Source organism: Pleurodeles waltl, chromosome 6 (genome assembly GCF_031143425.1).
Source record: "Pleurodeles waltl isolate 20211129_DDA chromosome 6, aPleWal1.hap1.20221129, whole genome shotgun sequence".
Lineage (NCBI taxonomy): Eukaryota > Metazoa > Chordata > Amphibia > Caudata > Salamandridae > Pleurodeles > Pleurodeles waltl.
The window spans coordinates 586,747,196-586,766,870 of record NC_090445.1 but is presented as its reverse complement, the minus strand read 5'-3'; the positions used below and the strand labels follow the sequence as shown (position 1 = coordinate 586,766,870).

Sequence of the window (19,675 nt, the reverse complement as noted above, 5' to 3'; positions counted from 1 at the left end):
ACGAGAAAGAGCATTACCAAAGGCAAGTAAGTGGTTCTTTGTGACTTTTTATTTCAGTTTCCTTAGAAATCGTTACTAAACACATTTTCAGCCTTCCATCCCACAAAGGTGTTGCTTGTGGGATCTTGGTCCAAGTAGAATTTATTTTTGATATCATGGCTGATCAGCCAGATGGACCAAAATGTATGGTCTTAAGGAGTATGCAGTACATGCACTCTTAAAGGAGAGCCTGCACCTAGTCATGCTCCTAAGAGCTATAAGGTATGTGAGACATTTTCTTCTAATACATCAGAGACAGAAGGCTTGTGTTTGCTCTTAGTGACCTCCACTTAAGGTGCTATCTGTTTAGCAGTTTATTCACTGAGGAATAATCTCCAGATAAAGTACCGAAATTATATAACATGTTATCCCTAAATTCCCTTTCTAGAATTGATGAAGACTACTACAGTAGACTTAAGTGAAGAATTACTTCTCCTTCGAAGACTCCTTTTAAGAAACATACATTGAAGCCTAAAAAATCCCCATCTCCTTCTTAATCGGCAAACTCTATTTGTATGACAGGCTTCATGCCAAAATTGTCATTAGCAACTACTCGTGGATTAGCAAATCTTCATCATTTGCTTCGTCCACTGTTCATTTGAAAATGATAACTTATACCTAGTCAATTGCACAATTTTGGACAACACTGAAGAAAACCCTGCAAACAGCATGCAAGCAAAAGTCCAGGATTAAGAGAAAAGTATCTTGCTATCCTGGTACCAGTGATTTCGGCTCCTTCTATAGAGCGGACAGTGTAAATCCTTCCTAAATGTACTTCGCCAGTAATTGATGTCGGAAACAGCATTCAGCTTCTAGCAAATGAGTAGGAAGATATTGATGGCAATGAAATGTCTAATGTTGTCTGTTGCCCAGAGTAGTTGCAAGTTCACTGCATAAAAAAAAAAGAGAAGAAACATGTAGAAGATAAAGAAAGAAGAAACGATTATAATGACTTAGTTCTATTCAAGAGCATCACCAAGAAGAGGAAGGGGAAGCAGAATGGGCCTTGATAGCAGTCAGAGAAGATCACTTCAATTATTACAAAGAAAAACTGTACCTTCAGGAACCCCTAATGATGCAATTTCTTGTTGAGCTCATCATACCACTCCAATATGTGAGCAATTTTGATGAGAGGTTCCCAGTCCGGGGTCAGCCCATGGATCTATAGCTACCATGTCTACCTCCACCACTCCTCTGTCCACTGCTGCCCACTTCAACTTCAATAGCAGATATATACCAGTCTCTCGGAAAATACACTGTCCCTTCAACACACCAACATATCAAAGCAAACATGCATAGTAAGAAGAAGGTCCCAGAAAAAAAGACAATAATGTGAGTTTTGCTGATGTTGAAGAATAGGAAATACCAATGAGTTATCACTAGATGAATTTACAAGCTTCTATAGCTGGGTGGAAAGTGATATGAGGTGAACTGATCTACCTCTGGTGACAAAGGAGAATCAGTGCTTCTTATACAACTTTAGGAAGCAGGCCCTTAGATATGTTAAGGGTATTCCAATACTCAAGCATGTCTGGGAGGAGGATCAACGCCTGTAGAAAATGCTAGCCCCAATCCCAGCAGTGCTACTCAGTTGTTTCTACAGCCACTCAGCTATGATCCAGGAACCCCCTCCAGTGGACCTTCTGATCGAGAAGCAAGGTGCATGAACACCTTCAGCAAAGAGGGTAAGCTCATTGCCAGCACTGTTGGGTTAGATAGTCAGCAACTAATCTAGTTAGATTACAGCTGACGGATGTGGCTTGATATGGTATCTAACAAAAAGTTGACAGCTAATTCCAAGCCTCTCATTTGCAAAGGTGAACTAATTTGCAATGCAATAATTGACAAAGCAAAGGATGTCTCAAACATTTTATTCAGGCAGCTGGCAGCAGCAACATTCCTTATTTCAGTATGGCTCTGTTTGGACCAAAGCGTGTATTCAAATCTTTAATATGCTGTTTGATAGAGAAATTCTGTTTGGTAAACCCTTCAGTCCTGCCATGCATTACGTCACACATTGAAATAAGATGGTTGGCCCAACTTCAATTTAGGGGCCCCTCCACTTTATGAGAATTCCGAGGCAAAAGACACCAAACCTATTGTGGAGGATGTCGGTGTCAATCACTGCCTGATGCCAACTTTACAAACCACAAGGCTATTTGACTCAGTTACGACAATGATCATCCAACTGAAAAAGACCATTAACATTGTAGGGTTGGCCTCCAAACGAGATGCCAGGAGTAAGCTAAAAGAAATACTCCTCAGTACAACTGACCACCGGTGCTTCCCAGGGCACATATTAAGTGGAGGAATTTGAAACTGTTTTAACTATGAGTGGAAAAACATTAGTGCTAATTTAAATCAGCCACGCCTTAGAGTTCATCAGAATGTTTCTCTAGGATCCACTATTTACTGAAAAACACCAACATCTCAAGGAACTTGAAGAGAAATTCCTCACTATGCTGTTTAAAGGAACAATAGGGGAGGGAACCAAATGCAAAGAAATACGTTTCTTTCCTAGCTTCTTCCTGATCATGAAGAAATGTCAGTCATTGACCCATTCTGCACTCCCAAAAGCTCAAAGTGTTTCTGAAGAAGCAACAGTTTCAAATGGTGGCCATGTAAAAGATGAGACAACGCTAGCAAGGTGGTGGGAGGCATGTATGACTTCCTTTGACTGTCACTCGTTGCATAATGCCACATTCACCATCCATTGTGCCAATACACATTTCTTTGGTTCTTGGTGGCTGCTTATCATTAACAAACCAAGGTTCTTCCTTTGAGACTCAAATGAGCACCAATTATATTCACTGTGCCCCTGTCCATGACAGCCCATCTCTGGAAAAATCTCTGGAAACAAGGCAGAACATTTTTATCTGGGCTATTGAATAATCAAAGGAAATTTGGTGCAGGTTGCAAAAGCGTCCACTATGACAGCGTGTAACTCCTCAAGAATTTAGCAGGTAACCTAAATTAGCACAGGTCTTCCCTGAATAACAGCACTCGTTTGAATTTTCGGAGAGCGATCCTGAACATCTCTTGGGACTAAGCTTACCTTCCAGAGAAAGGGGGTCTGTGCGTTATTCATAAGGCTCCCAGTTTTCAGACAAAGAAAAATGTGCTTCCTCTCCGTATTAGTTTTTAAAAGTGGAACAATACTGAAAATCGTACTTTTTGTGAGAGTCTGACCATGCTCTTTTGCATGAAGTTCAGACAAAAGATGAGTAGATTCACAGCATGGGGAGTTAGAAAAAAAAATGGGATGAGATTTTCTTAAATACATTTAAATGTTAACATATTTGTAGTATAAAGCTGATATGCACCTGTGGGTGTAGAGTTCTGTTATATGTGGCTGCTTAATTTGCTAAAACATGACAGGCATCCACATATGAGTGCAAGTCTAAGGATTAAATAAATGTGGAAACATACCATTTTATTACTATACTCAAAACACAAAATAAGTATGACTAAATACCAGTAAGATGGCCAACAAATAAATATGGATAACTACAGATAGAAATGTTAAAAATATAAATACCTTAAAACCGGGAGCCCAACTTATTCACCAAGTATAAGACTTCCAGTAGCATAAGGTCTCAGGATCATGCGGTGATACCATTTGTTACACCACTGTTGCAAAAAGCACTACAATGATGGCAGTAACAAAAGGGGCATTCTACTCAGAAGAACAGTACTACATTTCATCAAGATTCCTGACTTTCATTGAAGGATGGGGAGCGTACAAATAGAAGTTGTCAACCAGTTCCTCTGGTCAAACAGGGACAAAGCTCACCAGTCTGTTGAAATTAAAGGCAATGAGCCTCAAGGCTCATTTCATTTCTTGTCCTCATTCAAGATACAAAATGTTTATTTAGACTGACAACACAGTATCATGTTCTACATAAACGGGCAAGGGGGAGTGAAATTCCACATATTTTCTGAGGCAGCCCATACGCTATAGGTAATCATCGAAAACACTGAAAGGAGCACTTGCCAGATGTTAAGAGCAAATGGTGGCTAATTTAATCAGGATCGGAGTTGACCAGAGCAAATGGTAATTACGTCCTGTCCATGTGCAGAAAGTTGTCGAACTGTGGATCAATACCTGCTCTTGATAATAACCAGTAATAAGTGTTGTTGCTTTTCCAAACTGGCACTTAGAACCAGAGATGGAACTCACTTAAGATGAGCTGGTATGGGATTCTTGCCTATACTTTTCTTCTTTCACTTTTTACTCTATATATAGTTAGGGCTTTTGTGAGGGGGGTTATTTAGTGTTCTCCATAGTACGTCAGCCATCAGTCTCAGGAGACCATAGATTTTCAAACCCATAAATGGGACTAATTTGTCATTTCTTTTACGAAAGGCCGGTCTATTGTTAGCCCTAATGTTTTCAGAAGAAGTGGATTAGATCCAATAGTTCATGATCAAGGACCAGTGTATTTGCTCTGACAATGAGCTCTTCGTTATTTTGCATTCTTTCTTTTTGAACCTTACATTGGAGAAGAAAATTTCCTCCATTCTTTGGATGTCCAGCATTGCTTTATTTTTTACACTAACCAAGACCATTGGGCAATCAGGCTTGTTCTCTTAAATCAGGGAACTTTTACATGGATTCCATCCTGTGCCCCTTACAGCCATGATTGATGAGTCACACCCCACTCTACACAAAATGTGTTTACCTTAATAAAGCTTTCTTTGACTGAGTACGTCTTCTCAACATCTGTATAACCACCCCATGGAAGAATCCGCATACATTCACCAATCTGCATCATACAAGTAGTTCTTAGCAAAGTGTTATCTCAAGGGCAGTCCTCTTACCTGTTCCTGTAGCTATAGCATGAATGTGCTGCTTACTGTTCTAGTTCAAGCATGTGAGTTACTGAAAGATCCATTGCGTCAAAAGTAATAATTTTGTTAAGTAAAACTGCAGTTTTAAGTGTTTGGTCATTTTCATAGGTTCATATACATCCCTCCTTGTACCATTTTTATGTGCCTCGCCCTCTGGTCTGCACTTGTAATATCTTTGGGCAACAGGTGGCACCAGAGAGCCGGCGAGGAATATGTCCGCCTGTTAGTTGAGCTCCGGCAGCCCGAGTATTTCTACCTTCCTCTCACCGCCAATCGCTCATCCCCGCTGATCCTGACTGCGGGGAGGCTTGCGCTGTCCAGCTGGTGTATTGGGCCCCACCCCTCTTGCGCGAGCCGCGGTCACACCTCACCTGACTGATTCTACGGTGGCATCACCTCATGTTGCAGCCTGCCACTGCTGGGTGCTGCAGACTCCTCGCCTGCACTTTTTCGGCCGTGTCTCTGGTGCTTCTGGAACCTCTTTCGCCTGCAATGCGGCACTGCCTTCAACAGCCACCTAGTCCGGGCAGCCTCCTGCTGCCTTTTCACCAGTGCTCACTGGATTAGAAGCCGGGGCCTGTCTGGGCTCAGTGTGGCAGTTGAGCACCGGCCTTCCTCTGTCTAGAGGGTCTTGTCAAAGGTTGCCGGGTGGCCTGGATGTACTCTGACGTCAGCTGCCTTTTAATATTTGCCCCGGGCTGCACCTCCAAGGTGTTTTGTCCCTCTTGTGTCAGGCTGGACCAGGGCCTGTTGGGCGACCCCCTGCTGCTGTGAGTCCACTCGGCCAGCCTGGTATCCTGCGGCCCCTCCACTCCAATTTGATTGTTTTTTGCTGGTGTTGGAGGCTCACTGGTTTGTTTAGACCCGGTGGCCGGCATCTTCTTCCCTGCTGTGGGTTTGGGGGAGCCTGTAGTTTGACATCCTGCTTCACCTCTGCCTCACCTTCTACAGCCCTGGGGAATATCTGCCCTCTCCCCCTTGCAAGATCAGAGTCTATGCAGCAGACCTTCTTAACTTGAGTGGGTCCTGTTGCCCAATCACACCCTGACTATTGTAGTAAGGTCACACATTACAGACCCCATTGGATTACAGAGGGCTTGGCCTCTAGTGGTGTGTTGGGGACTCTCCGTAAGCAGTAAATCCTCACCATTGCAGCTCTCTTTTCTACTGTGCATGCAGTGTCCCCCCTTATGCTAGTCATATCGTGGACAAACTGTGGCCTGTCCTCTGTTTATTGGCACAACGCCTGGTCTCTGTCATCTGCCCCGTCACACCGCATCGGAGTCTCTCTACTGCCCCATAGCAGCGCCAGGTGACTATTCCCCATTTTCATCCTCGCCTGCTGTCAGTCCTGGGTGCTGCATTGCTTCTGGCTGTCCAGGTCTGGTGCTCCTCACAATGGACAAAGCTGAACAAAAACAAGAAAGCTTCAGTTTGACAAGTGCCCAATCCAGGGTTCACAGTGACCCTCTGACAGCGAACTCCTACACTCTAGATGATCTGTGACAGCCATGTTCAGGGAACTCTGGGAAGGCTTACGCTCCATTGATGGCAAAATGGACTCGCTAACTGCACGCATACATAGAGTTCAAAAACATGTTGATTGACAGGATTCCGCACTCACACAGGCAGAGACTGAGATCTCTGAATTGGAAGATTCTCAGTGGGAATTGGATTGTGGGATTAAGGAGTCTGTGCGTGAGTTTTCATTGTTGAATGGGCACACTGTATACTCGCTCCGAAACCTGGACAAAACCTGTGGTCCACTATAACCAGCTTACTAAATTACGGATATTTGGACCTCATTGTGTGACTGAACGGGGATAGTTCGTCCCTTCAATAGAAGGGATCTAAAATCTCCTTCTACCCAGACTTTATCCTGCTGCAGAGGAGGCCCGCCGCTCCTTCCAAGAAGTAAATCAATTAAAAAAAAAAGGTCCTCAGATTGTGTGTGGTTAAGTACTCCATGCTTTTTCCAGCTAGGCTCCATCTTGAACACAGATGTAAAACTTATTTTTTACTGCAGCCTGTGTCTGTCTTTGAATTCATCGAGCATCACATTTCTGCCAGCAGAGCCAGATCCTCTGACGCCTCAAGCCCTACAATCTTCTGTGACTGCGAGCAGCGTGGCACCTCCACTCTTAGTGACAAATGACTAACTGCCTATTTCTTTGAGCTGTTTTACCTGTTGTCTTTCACATACACAGTTTGTTGGCCAATGGTCTCTCTTACTGTTGCTTATCTCTTATGGCAGCTATGTCGATTCTGACTCCTGCATGCACACTGAGTACATTGCTGCAGCCTGCTGATTGACAACCTATACAGGTTGACGCCTAGATGGTGTCCCTGTGACTGGATTCCCGTTGTTAGCCATGTACTTGGTGTGGAGTTCATCAAATGTCATGAAAATATCTGTCTTGCAGAATTGCTCTGGGCAATGCCCTGTTCTCCAGACACCCCCTTAACCACCACATACTCTTGGGTTAAGTGCTTCCCTTAATTGTGTGTTTGCCCTTCCTTTTTTCTTTTTACTTTGTCATCTTGTTTGGCACCCATGCAGGGGATATTTATTGGCATTTGGGGGAGAGCAGGGGAGGGGGGCTGGGATTGTTTCTTGTTCTAGTTTGTTGTTTTGTTTTACTTATATGTAACATGTTCGTGCAGTGACTCACACATATATAACCACATTTTCTGTGGCTTACATGATAAATTTGTCTTTGCGGGACACAGTCCATGCAGCGTACAGCAGGCTTTTTCTCACCTTGAGCTTCAATGTTTAATCTCCTGATGTGGAGTGTGGGGGGTATTCATAGTCTATGCAAGGCCAGGCAGGTGTTGGCATACCTGGATCGGCACAAAATTGATGTAGCCTTGTTTTGGGTGACTCACTGCTCCTCTCTTGGCACTCCAGCATTTGTCTTCTCCTGAGGCATGCATTGTTAATATTCTTCCAACTCCACCTAGTCCAGTGGGATGGTCACCTTGATTCAAAAGTCAGACAGTTTTTCTTTAATGGATCAAATTACTGACTCCGCAGGCAGGCCAGTTGCTATAGCCCGCATACTGGATGGGAACCATTTATTATTAGTTAACATTTACAGTCCAAATGATGATAACACTGGGTTCTTCAACGAAGTCATAAAATTATGCTCTAAGAATCGCGACTTGCCTACTGTTTGGTGGTGGGAGGAGACTTAAACCTTTCCTTCCATAAGGTCCTTGACAGACCATCGGAAGTCGCCCACCTACCTTCACATGCCAGCTTGGCCCTTTCTCAAATTATGTAGCTTTATGACTTGGCAGACACATGAAGGGCACTTCATCCTAACGAAGCTGAACATAATTTCTATTCACCGTTACACTATAAACTATCTTGTCTCAACCTTGGTAACTCTCAGCTGCACTTATGTATAGTGTAAGTAGCATAGAAATTCTTCCCGCACCATATCAGATCACTTGTCTGTGAAGTTGTACCTCTGTTGATCCACCCCCGAACTGCAGTTTTATACATGGCTGCTTCATGGGACTAAGTTACGGGACAAAGTCGTCCGTAGGTAAGTTGGCACTGCCTTTGTTATATTTTGAATTGAAAGATAATACTGTCGGGGATAACAGCAAGTTCTGGGATGTCTTCAATGCCTACATTTGGGGTATTTGCGTCTCCAAGAGTGCCAGGGTCCTTAAATAAATCTGTGCCCGCCTCTTGCAGCTGCAATCCCAGCTTAAGCACCTGGAAACTGACTGTTCTACCATGAAAGATAGGACTCTCTTGGCACAAGTGCATGAGACACTTCTAGACTACCAGAAGGAGTTGGAGCAGGAGGTTCTGTGTTTTGGCCCAGGTGCCAGAGTTCGGACCTTCGGTGAGGGTGATAGACCAGGTAGGACTCTTGTTTGGATCCCTGGTCTTGAGAAGGCGATGTCTCTATCAATCCCCTCTCAATTTTGAGTGAGTTTCAATCATACTATGATCGGCTTTATGGTCACAGGCCTGGGAGAGCTTACTCAGATATTTCAATGTATCTGGACCACATAGCTCTGGTTTGGCTCGACAGTGAGACCAGGAAATACTAAATTCCTCAATAACACCTGAAGATATTAAATGCCCTATCACTAGTCTACCAAGTGGCAGAGCCCCTGGCACCACTGGTCTTCCTGTAGTTTTTCATAAACTCTTGAGTGCCACCCTTGCTTCAATACTTCTAGATATGTACAATGAGGTAATGAGGTGATCAGTAGATCACTCGATGATGGAGGCCGTTATCACTGTTTTTCTTATACCTAACAAGGACCCTAATGAAATTGCTTTGTACAGACCTTTATTGCTCCTGAATATAGATACGATTTTTGTCAAGGTCCTTGATCAAAGGCTCTAGCCTTCAATGCGATTCCTAGCACTGCAGATCAATGTGGTTTTATTCCCAAATGCTCCATCCTTATTCAGTCCTAGCCCATTCAAAGCTGTTTTTCATTGGGTTGATCTGCAGCTTTCATCAGTCGACATCCTGTTTGATGCTGAGAAAGCATTTGCTTAGATTGAGAATTTAAGCCTGAGGTCCCTTGTGGACTTGAGCTTGGCAAATACTTTTTCCTCACTCGTACACCTGCTGTTTACTGCTCCCAGGGCTAGAGTATGCATGAAAATCCTCTTTTCCTTCATTTATGAAGAGGACAGAGGCATACGACAGGGATGCCCCCTCTCCCTTAATATTTGCTTTAGCTATAGACCCTCTGGTCTGCTATTTATGGGAATTCCACTCACACCTCAGATGCGTCTTGGAACTCAATCCCTAAGCTGTTTGCTATATGCAGATGACATTGATTTGTATGTTCAGCATCCAGATGCAAGTTTCGCCCCCATCGTCTGAGAAGTTGTTTGTTTTAGTGGATATTTCAGGTTACAACGTCTAAGCCTGGGATATTTCCCCTCACGGATGACGGCCCAGCTCCTTCTGACGAGTACCCTCTAAGCTGGAGCCCTGTTGGTCTGTGTTAACTTGGGATCTGGGATTCACGTACTCAGGATGATATGATCTGCAGCACTTTGGCTCCGTCCTAGAAAAGCTGTCTGTTTGCATAGGTCAGTGGATGCAGTTCACATTATCATTACTGGAGAGACTTTTGTTAATTACGATGGTGGTCCTCCCTAAATTTCTATATTTATTTTCTAATATCCCTGTTCTTCCCCCATTGCACTTTTTGGATCAGCTGAAACAGGCCTTGTCTCATTTGATTTTAGGGGGGGCGGAGGGTAGTCCACCCAGAATCCTCGGGGAGGTTCTCATATGCCAGCTGGAGCCTGGCAGTCTTGCATTGCCAGACTTCCACACCTGATACTTTGTGACACAAGCTCATTATTTAGAATGCAGGGTCACAACACTAACTTCACCTTTACATGTCAGGGTGGAATGGGCTATTGCCTGGGCACATTCACTGTTGGGTTGCGCCTGTGTGCCACCACACTTTGCTCGGCAGAATGCGGGTGTCCTCGCCGCCACCAGCCGGACCTGGTGGAACATAGCATGCAGTTTGTAGCAATCACTCCCATGTCCTCTTGTTACAGTCCAGTGCTCCCTTCCATGTATAAGAGGGCCACAGAGAGTCTTCTTCGTCAGATTGGCCTACTCATCATGGGTGATATTTTTGTAGACCACTTATTCATTTCGCAGCACACCTGCATCCATCCTGGTGCGACCCCCTCCACCTTCGCTATTTTGTTACCTTAGATTGTGATCTGTGGCACGAGCAGCTTTCCCCACCTTCCCTGCTTCACCTCCTGCAGCAGCACTCCTCATAGCTCACATCAAGAGGGCTGAGATAAGGCGCTGAAATGCATACATATACACTAACTATCTCATCGCCAAGATGGATGCACTCCTAAGGCCAGGCGCAGGTGGGAGAATGCGCTAGGATACCATCTCCCAGATAAGACTTAAGCATACCGCTCTTCGCAAGTTAAAACACTCCTTTTAGTTATAAACATAATCTGATACATCTCAGATATCTACACCAATACTACTACACACTGGCTGGAACCTCACAGTTCAGCAATAACGCAGCTAGTACATTTTGTAAATGTGGTCTCATTAATGCTGACTTCATTCATAAGTCATGGCTCTACCCCGATCTCCCTTCTTTCCGGCACGACACATGCCAATCTGTATTCGAGATTCTTAACGTTTTACTTCCCCTGTCCCCGCAGATTGCCTTGCTCGGTGGCACCCCAGCGTTACCAGCATCTTTCCTCCCTTTTATTTGTGTAAGCGAAGCCACGTGTTGCTAAGGTCTGGATGCAGACGGCGGTCTAGTTGTGCTCTCACAGTACGCAGCCTAGTGCCAGGACATGACAGGTCAGTATGCTGAGGTGGCCCCTCGGATATACGGCCCCTCTTAGGACGGACTTACTCTGCACCACAGAGCCTTTGCCCCTCCTCGCATCCGGGGAGTACCACCGCCCGTCACCCTAAGTGGCCTCCCACTTTGTATCTTTACTGTACCTTTCTCTTGCTTCTCCACTCTGTATTTCACTTTATCCCATCTACTAGTTTTGGCTTTTTGATACTGAGGGTGCTGTAATGTATTGTACTGCAAAATGGCAATAAACAGATATAAATAAAAAAAACATTTGGGCAGCGAAATCTGAGCAATGATGGTATCTAGAGGACGTAAAGTGCTGAGCACATTGGTCTAAGTGACTAAAGTTTGGTCACAGTGAAGTGAAACGTGCTGCTGAATAAACACTGTTGTTCACAATGTGGCATGTTGATACTGTACAAAAAATACTGGGGCTTCCAGTATTTACCGACTGAGAATTACTGAGACATGCAAATCTTTGAAAGATTTCAAAGCTGGAGAACTGTGTTACTGGTAAGTAACTTATTTATTTCTTTGTGGTCCTCAAATGTCTTGCACAAGAGAGTATGATCTGTGTACAGCTATCCTGAGATGCCTTCATTCTATGGGGTCTGTGATAGCAGTCCAAAGGGAGGGGAAGTCTGTTTATTTCCTTGGATGATGTTGTTTGGGTTGGGCTCTGTTGTAGGCAGGTATATTTATACTCAAGGATAAGTAGTGTGTGGTATTTGTATCCACTGACCATACTGTGGCCACCAGATCCTCACACTCCTCTTTAAAGCCTTGCTCGGTGGTGCTGCATTGCTTGCTTAGGAAGAAGTGGAAGGAAGGCATTTAATTTATTTATCAGTGATACTATGAACAAAGGTAAAACTGCGCCAGGTTGCAATAGGCCACACTCACCATTGTGGCTTGTTTAAAGAGTTTGATTTTGGTAAACTATTTGTTCCAGGTGCTGCAAAACAACGCGTGAGGAACGGAGCAATCCAGCTCACCTTCCGGAAAATGGGCTTTGACTACTACCCATTTCACCTGGCAGGTTCGGGGCTTCCAGCCTTTCTTTTGTGTTTTGGGGGGAGAGGGCAGAGGTTTGGTGTGCGTTGACCAGTATCTTTTGGTAAACTTTCAGTGACGTAAAGTAGAGAGTGTAGTGAGTACTGATGGATGTATTCTGTCGTTTTTGATCAGTTAATCTTTGTGCTCTTGCAGCAGGACTTGTATATGACAGGGCAAAGTGGTGTAGCAAAGCGTTCAACTGCCCTTTGCCCTGCAGCATGTGATATAAAACTTAGCTGTTGCCCTGTCTGCAAGTTGTGTTGGAGTCTGCGATCCTTCTGCAGCAATTGTTGGACAAGAAATCAGTGAGTTTAGTCTGTCCTGGAATATATGGAAGCTTGAACCCTTGGGATGTTATGCATGTGGGCCAGGAGAGTTTCAGAGAGGTCTCCTGAGGAGTGACTAGCTCTTGTGAGTGCTTGATTCTGTTGAAGGAAAACTTGTTTTCATTGGCTTTGGATGTTAACTGGATATGTTAAATGTAGGGTTGGATATCGGTCTCTTGGAAACCCTTAAAAGTAAAGTGTGTCTTCTGGGGACACAATATCTTTGTTGAGGTGTACAGGTCTGTGAGCTGGAATCTCAGATGTAAGGGAAAGTCCACTTCTCTTCTAGTTTCTCTTGTATGAGGATGTGTGAGGTTTGAGGCATTAAACCAGAATGTAGTTTGAAATTCTAGATCTGCAGGTATACGTTCAGGGTGATTCCGGCAGTGGATGCGTGTGGATCGGGATGTGATCCAGTACTGTTGGTGTTCTGTGAGGCCCATGGAGTATGGGGGAATAGTGGTTGGCAGTTCATTCCTTGCTGAACCGTTAAAGGATTCTATATTCTGGCGTTCAGGGTGTTATTGTGTGTGTAAAGTTAGGATTGAAGGTCATGCTTTTGCGTGGTGAATGTGAGAGTAGGGCACAGGACTAGAGACTCTTATGTGATGTTGTAGTAGTTTGGAGGACAGATGTTTTACTTAACCTTTGTAACCCATTCTGTCTCCAATTGTCAGGAGATAGCTGTGCACATTGGACCCAGCACTGTCCGGCAATGGAGACCCGAGCTGAATGGGCGGCGGCCCTTGAAAGTCAGTTCCAGAAGAATGCTGATGCATTGTTTGACGAGTTGGATTCTGAGAGACTGCAATCAAACAAATCTCCCTTGAAAAGGAGGCCAGGTAACCCAAGCTTGACTTGTAGCTTTTCTAGCTGCATTTATCGTAAAAAAAAAAATATTGAAATTAATTTTGACTAGCATCTTATTTTAGTTCAGTATACTTAATGATTCCTAACTGCGGGAAATATGAGTGGGAACTATGTAGGAACAGTAACGAAGAAAAGCAGGAGGATCCTCATCTATAAAAGGATCCTAAGATACTTCTAAATCAAAGTGGAAGTTCTCTTTGACCCAAAAAGTACTCTTTTACTGTAGACTCTTATGTTTATGACCTATTTTTGAGCTTTTGTGTAGAATCAGAAAAGTTAATAAATACTCATTTCTCGAGTGATTATTTGAATATTCACCGCATCTGTGGATGCCTCAACTTGAAACTGGAAATCTCCAGCAATAGAGCCCCAGCAGGACTTTGTGGTGTGTGGCTAGCCGTAGTGAATGAATGTTTTATGCATCACATTGTACATCGATTCCTTTCCCCCATTATCGTGGTTTAAAATAACGCATTGTAAGGGTGGGTTTGTAGAACTCCTCATCGTCGGCGGTGTTTAACATAATTAAAGGCCGATGCTAAATACTGTGAAGAATGTATAAAAATGGAAAGATACATGTTCATGTCTTCTGTGAGTGTGTAGCTGGTAATCTAAGAAACAATTCACATGCTAGGAATGTGCTGCATTATCCCCTTCGTCTACCTGAGAGCATTTTCATAAGCCTGATCGCGCCATCAAGAGTCCAGGCTTGCAGCTGTGTGCTTCCTTTTAGTCAGGTCATTACTCTGCTCCTGTACATATGGTTCACCAGTCCCACCACTGCCTGTCTTGCAGAAGAAAGAAAAAGAAAAAGATATATATATATATATGTCTAAGCACCTCAGATTGTAAAGCTGAGGGAAAGTCAAGGGCAAATGAAGGGCATCGGCACAGCAAGGATGTTCTGGGCCACTTTGCAAGCGAAAACAAATAGGTCCCTCACTGTAGTGGGCCCCTGGGCACTGGTGTGACTATCTATTGCGCTAATAATCGGTACACCACTGCTTTTGAACCTCTGAGTTCTTCTTGCTATCAGTGTTTCCCTTTTCATGATCCCTCTCTTCTCAGCTTTCACAGTCCTCCAGATCCTTGTTTCTCTGCACGTTCCATAATCCCTCTTTTATCTTCGCTCCTTCTCACTTTTTCACCTTCATATCCTGTTCCTCACACTTCACCTCATCTCACTTTTTTCTCTCCTTTTGTCTGTCCTTGCCCCTCTTTACCCTTTTCACTATCCCTCACTTCTACCCTAAGCTCCCCTCTCCTTTATCTCCGTTCTCCCCAACCTCTATTTAATTTTCCTCCCCCTACTATCCTTTTGCTACCTTTTATTATCGAATCTGTCTTGTCATCGCTTCTCTTTCCCCTACTCTCCTATTCTCCCGTATTTATGCACGCCTTTGTCCCGAATCCCCTCCCCTCATTTTAATCTTTTGTTTTCCATTTTCTCTTAAATAGATTGTCACTTTTTTCCTTCTCTTTTTTCCTGAGCCTCTTCATTGTTGCCCTCCCCTTCTCTCTCTAGACTCCGTCTCCCCACTCCCGATCTTCCTTCTTCTTCCTTCCTTCCTATCTTTTTAATGCTGTTACCCTTGCTGTTCCTATCTTTTCTCATTTCCTCTCCTCTGCTGTTTCTTTTTCTATCCTTCATATCCCGTTATTCTCGCTTTTTCTCTTCTACACCCGCCTTTAGTGTGGTTCACCACCCACCCCACAAAAAAATACTTTTGTGCCTTGGAAATAGTAAACACAGGCTCAGACCTTAGGCAAGCACTAGTGAAAAATAAAGGAGCAACCCATTAAATAAACTGTAGCCAATGAATGGCACGCCGAGGCCCCTCACGCCTGGACCCCAATGCACCTACACCGGCACACTCCTGATGGCTGCACCCCTGATGCTGAGGCATCCTGTATCTGGGCACATGAGGAGTATCAAGACCTCGTATGGTACCACCCTCGCGCTTCAGCAGCAGGACAGTGTTTTGTATAGGTGCAGTTAATCAGTAGCCTGTTTCAGGTTTTCTCTGACACTCTTATTATTCGTAAACATACGTATTAGCTATTTAAAAAAAAAAATATTATCCTATTTGTTTCCCAATCCTTTTAATGTATTTCAAAGCCTGAAGTGCATCGCTCTGCTAGTTGTTGGTATTGCTGTGCCAAAATAGGGAAAGCGGTGATCCGATACCGTCAACGAACCAGAGGGAGTTGTGAGCAGATTCAGCCTGAGAAGAGTGTGAAGCTTGTGGCAAGCACTATCTATCCAGTTACTTGTAAAACCCAAGTTCTTTTACTGATTCCTTTTCTATGACATACCTACCACCTCATTTTGCAGAACAATCTAATGTGATTTATGGTACATTCATTCAAAAACCTTCCCGTGGCGTTTATTATACTATAAAAACTAAAAATGTTTGTAGATCAAATATTTTGTAATGTTTTGGAAGTACTATTTGTCCACTAGGGAAGGAGGTCTTGAAGCATCTGTGTGTTGTAAAGAACAGTGACAATAGGTAACACAGTGGCAACCCCTCCTGCCTACGATTTGTTGGATTGGATACAAGACTGAAATATGAAAGAAGAGGATGGAGGATCGAGAAATTGAGGCAAATAGAGTCCTAATATGTAATCAAAATGCGGACCAAATTTCCTTTAGTCCATAATCAGCACGAGGAGTTCTACTTACACCTTGAATCGTATCCTGATAATGTGTACTTAAGAAGTGTATGGGTATATTCTGCAGGAAAAATAATTTTACGTTTGAATTCCTTTGCTCTCCTATTTTGTCTGTTCTTCAAGACTCACCAAAAGAGTTGTATTATATATCAGACTATTATGAGAGCTCCAAAGGTCTCTCTGAGATTTTTCCATAATTTAATGTTGATTTACCAACTGGAGATTGATGCACTTTTTAATGAATCCTTTTTATTATTAGATCACTATAAAAAAATATTATGGAGGCAACTCGGTCTATTTTGGGAGTTTGCTGTATGATTACAGCAGTTGGTGGACACGGAGAAAATCTGATTTGTCTGCTATATTATTTTAAATTCAGATGAAACCAGACTAGGCACAACTGGTGCCGCTGTGCACCTACTGTGATGGGACCCGAGAAGAGGCAGAAATGGATTGTGAATTTACAAATAATGGAAATAGCTGAAGAAAGCTTATTAGTCATGATCAAGACCTAGTAGGTTGAAATAAATTGGCATATCGTGTTGTGAGTTCTCGCTCCCAGCAGCCATGTTTATAAATAAACAGCAGAAACAAACAGCGGTGACTGCAGCTGTTTTGTTTCTCTGATTTTTGAGGGCCGGGGCTTATTCTTCTGCCTCAAGCATTTGCTGCGAGCAAAAGACACATATGGGACAGACGGAGGAAGAGAAAAACGAAAAAACGTCACAAAGGGATAAAGTAGGAAGCTGCAGGAGTGAGCTGGAGGGGCTTTATATGGATTGAAGAGGCCCGAGATGGCTTTAAGATTAGGCTGCCTCAGTATTCCGTGTTCACACATTTAATTGCAGCAGCCGCATGTTTGAGGAGGGCTTTGGGCACCAGCACTTTTTTATTTACAAATTAAGCACTGCTTTTAACGTTTTAATTCTCCAAATACAATTTGAAGTTACGTTATTATTATAATTCACCAGTTATAGTGAGCAATGCAAGAATGCCTCCCCTTTGCGTCCTTAGTGCGCATCTCATGAGCTTATGCTGGCCAGAGCCGGGTTCTGTAATAACGTAGGCCAGGCCTTGAACTCACTGGTCTGGTGACTGGGCCACATTACTCTACATGCAGAGTTTGCACTTTCATTACTCTAACCACCTTAAAGTGGAGAGCCCTACTTTCAAAGACCACTGAAAGCAGTGAAAAGTGGTCTTGGGGCAGGGACTTTAAGGAACGCGTGATCAGAGAGTAAGATATGCTCTCAGATCCTTCTGCCAGTGGCCACTCTGTGCAACTAACGCTGACAGCTCTGGTCCACAGGCCATGCGCATTGGCTTCCATAGAGACAGGACTTAGCAGTATCCCACATTCTGTAGCTCACATTGGAAGACAACGAGCTGTCGGTTCTGAGGACAAGAAAATGTTAGTGAACTATAGGGATAGAAGTGTTGAGCTTAGTATCCGGATGCTGAAATAGACTATAGGACCAGGAACTTTTATATACAACCCAGGGCCTTTGCAGAGCCAGTCAGCTACTCCTGCTGAGCAGGGCCAAAGGTTGAGCCAGTAGACCCTTAGAAGTAGAAGTGGTGTGCTCCTTTTTGATTTAATTGTTAATGTAATTGGTTGTGTTGTCTGCGATAACAGGTTTGTGTTCTTGTGCAGTAAATTGTTCAAAGTTTGGCTGAGTTGTTAACCATAAATGGCGAATGTTATTTAAAAAAAAATGGCAGCACCATAATAGGATATCTCGGTATCGTTTTTCCTGAGTATAGATGAAGTTTTCCTTTTACAAGGTTTACTCAGTGGAGAAAAAAAACTTCTTGTTCTCTGCACCCCTTTCACAATAGCCCACTGGGTGGAGTCTTCACTACGCCCAGCAGATACACTGGACATAGGGCCTGGCCATCCACAATGACCATCTCTCACTCCTCTACTTCCATTGCAACTTAAGTGACGTAACGATTATATCAAGGGTAATGTGCAGCAGTAAGGACACTAATATTATTTTTTATTTTTTGTGAGGTCATGAGCAGTGCATTGTGGAGCTGGGAATCGAAGTTTTGAAGTTGTCCTAAGTGGGTATTAAAATGTTTGTTTGATTTGTGGCGTAGGCACTACGTCAAGAGAACATTTGGTTGGCCAGGTTTTTGGCCCTAGCGGTTAAGAAGCTAAGCTTGGGGGTAGCAACAAGTGGTGTGGCCCAGCCATTAGTTCAAGCACCCTACTGGACTGCCGCTAGCGCCGCGACATACTAAGGCAAACTCTCAGGTAATCGTCTCAACTTTAAGGATTTAGCCCTCTATCTGCACTTTGTCTCAGTGTCGCTTACCTGATTTGACAGCGGAGCTTGATTATGAAACCTTTGCTTTTGCATTGTGTGAAAAGCGTTGTGGATGCACCCTGACCTTTTTGCAATTGCTGAAGATGCACTGAATCTACTCCTGTATCGAGCCTCAAACTGAACAGTCGGCTCCTGCGCTTCTCTCACTGATCATGAGCCTGCCGTTTTCCTTTACATTACACTCTGCACTTTTTAGTATTGACCGGTGCAGTTTGCCTGTTCTTGCCTTAAGCATTGATGCTCTTTGGCTATGCAGTTTCAGTGTTGTTTTGGTTGACGTGGTCTTAAGAAATTTGAGCAAGCTAGGGGCTGTTTCCACCACGCAACATCAAGCTCCTGCGCTTCACTTCTGTTAACAAAAGCCTGTTGCTATTTTGTTAATTGCACTCCGCACTTTGATTTAGTAGTCATTGGAGCAGTTATCTGCACCAGAATCATCAACAAATGCAAATTGTAAACTTGGTGCTTGTTCCTGGTGGGGAAATTAGGCTACTGCGCACAAATTCTGGTGATAAGTCTTCTGTTATTTATATACTGCACTTTGTTTTGTATTGATCACGGGAGCAGTTGTCTGCACCAGCAGTACCGACAAATGTAAAAAGTTTCAAAGCCGTTACACTTGTACTTTAACATTGTTCATGTGGCTATTGACCTAAATGGTTTTTCGTTAAATGTAAAAATACTTTGAAAGCCATCTGACTTGGAATTTTTTACACTGTTCGCTGCAGAACTGGTATTAACTGTCTGTCGTTGAGGGCTTACTGACATTAGTCTAATATGTGATTGTGTCTTCTTTCTAAAAACAGTAGCAAGCTTATTCTAGTAATATAATAACATTCTGGGGTTCTGGTCCCTTAATGCACAATGTTCCAGAACTGATAGAAGCCGTGCTTTATGTTAATTTCTGCACAGTAGCGTTATGTGTTGCTCTACATGTAGCTGTGCTGTAAATATTCTTGGTTTTCTTTAATTGCGCATGGCAAAGGCCGGCAGTTTAGAGTCAGTATTATGGCTGGAATTAAGTGCACCAGAGAGTAAAGAATCATACCACCACTTTTGGGTAAATGTAGACAGTTACTGGAAGCCGATGGGCTGTGAGCTGCCAATCTTCCGCAAGCAGCATTTAAGCTGGGGAATAAGAAGAGTGTTCAGCTCTGGTCTTATCATAGT

At 43.5% G+C, this 19,675-nt stretch overlaps 1 protein-coding gene across 3 annotated transcripts in view; it reads left to right on the top strand.

The window, feature by feature from the left end:
• The window catches only part of BLTP3A (bridge-like lipid transfer protein family member 3A), a 286,049-nt gene that overhangs the window by 101,472 nt on the left and 164,902 nt on the right, over nucleotides 1-19,675 (top strand). For all 3 annotated transcript variants that reach the window (XM_069238827.1, XM_069238826.1, XM_069238825.1), the window contains exons 9-10: nucleotides 12,197-12,283; nucleotides 13,304-13,468. In XM_069238827.1, coding sequence (XP_069094928.1) covers nucleotides 12,197-12,283; nucleotides 13,304-13,468 — 252 coding nt within the window. The remainder of the gene's footprint in view (nucleotides 1-12,196; nucleotides 12,284-13,303; nucleotides 13,469-19,675) is intronic.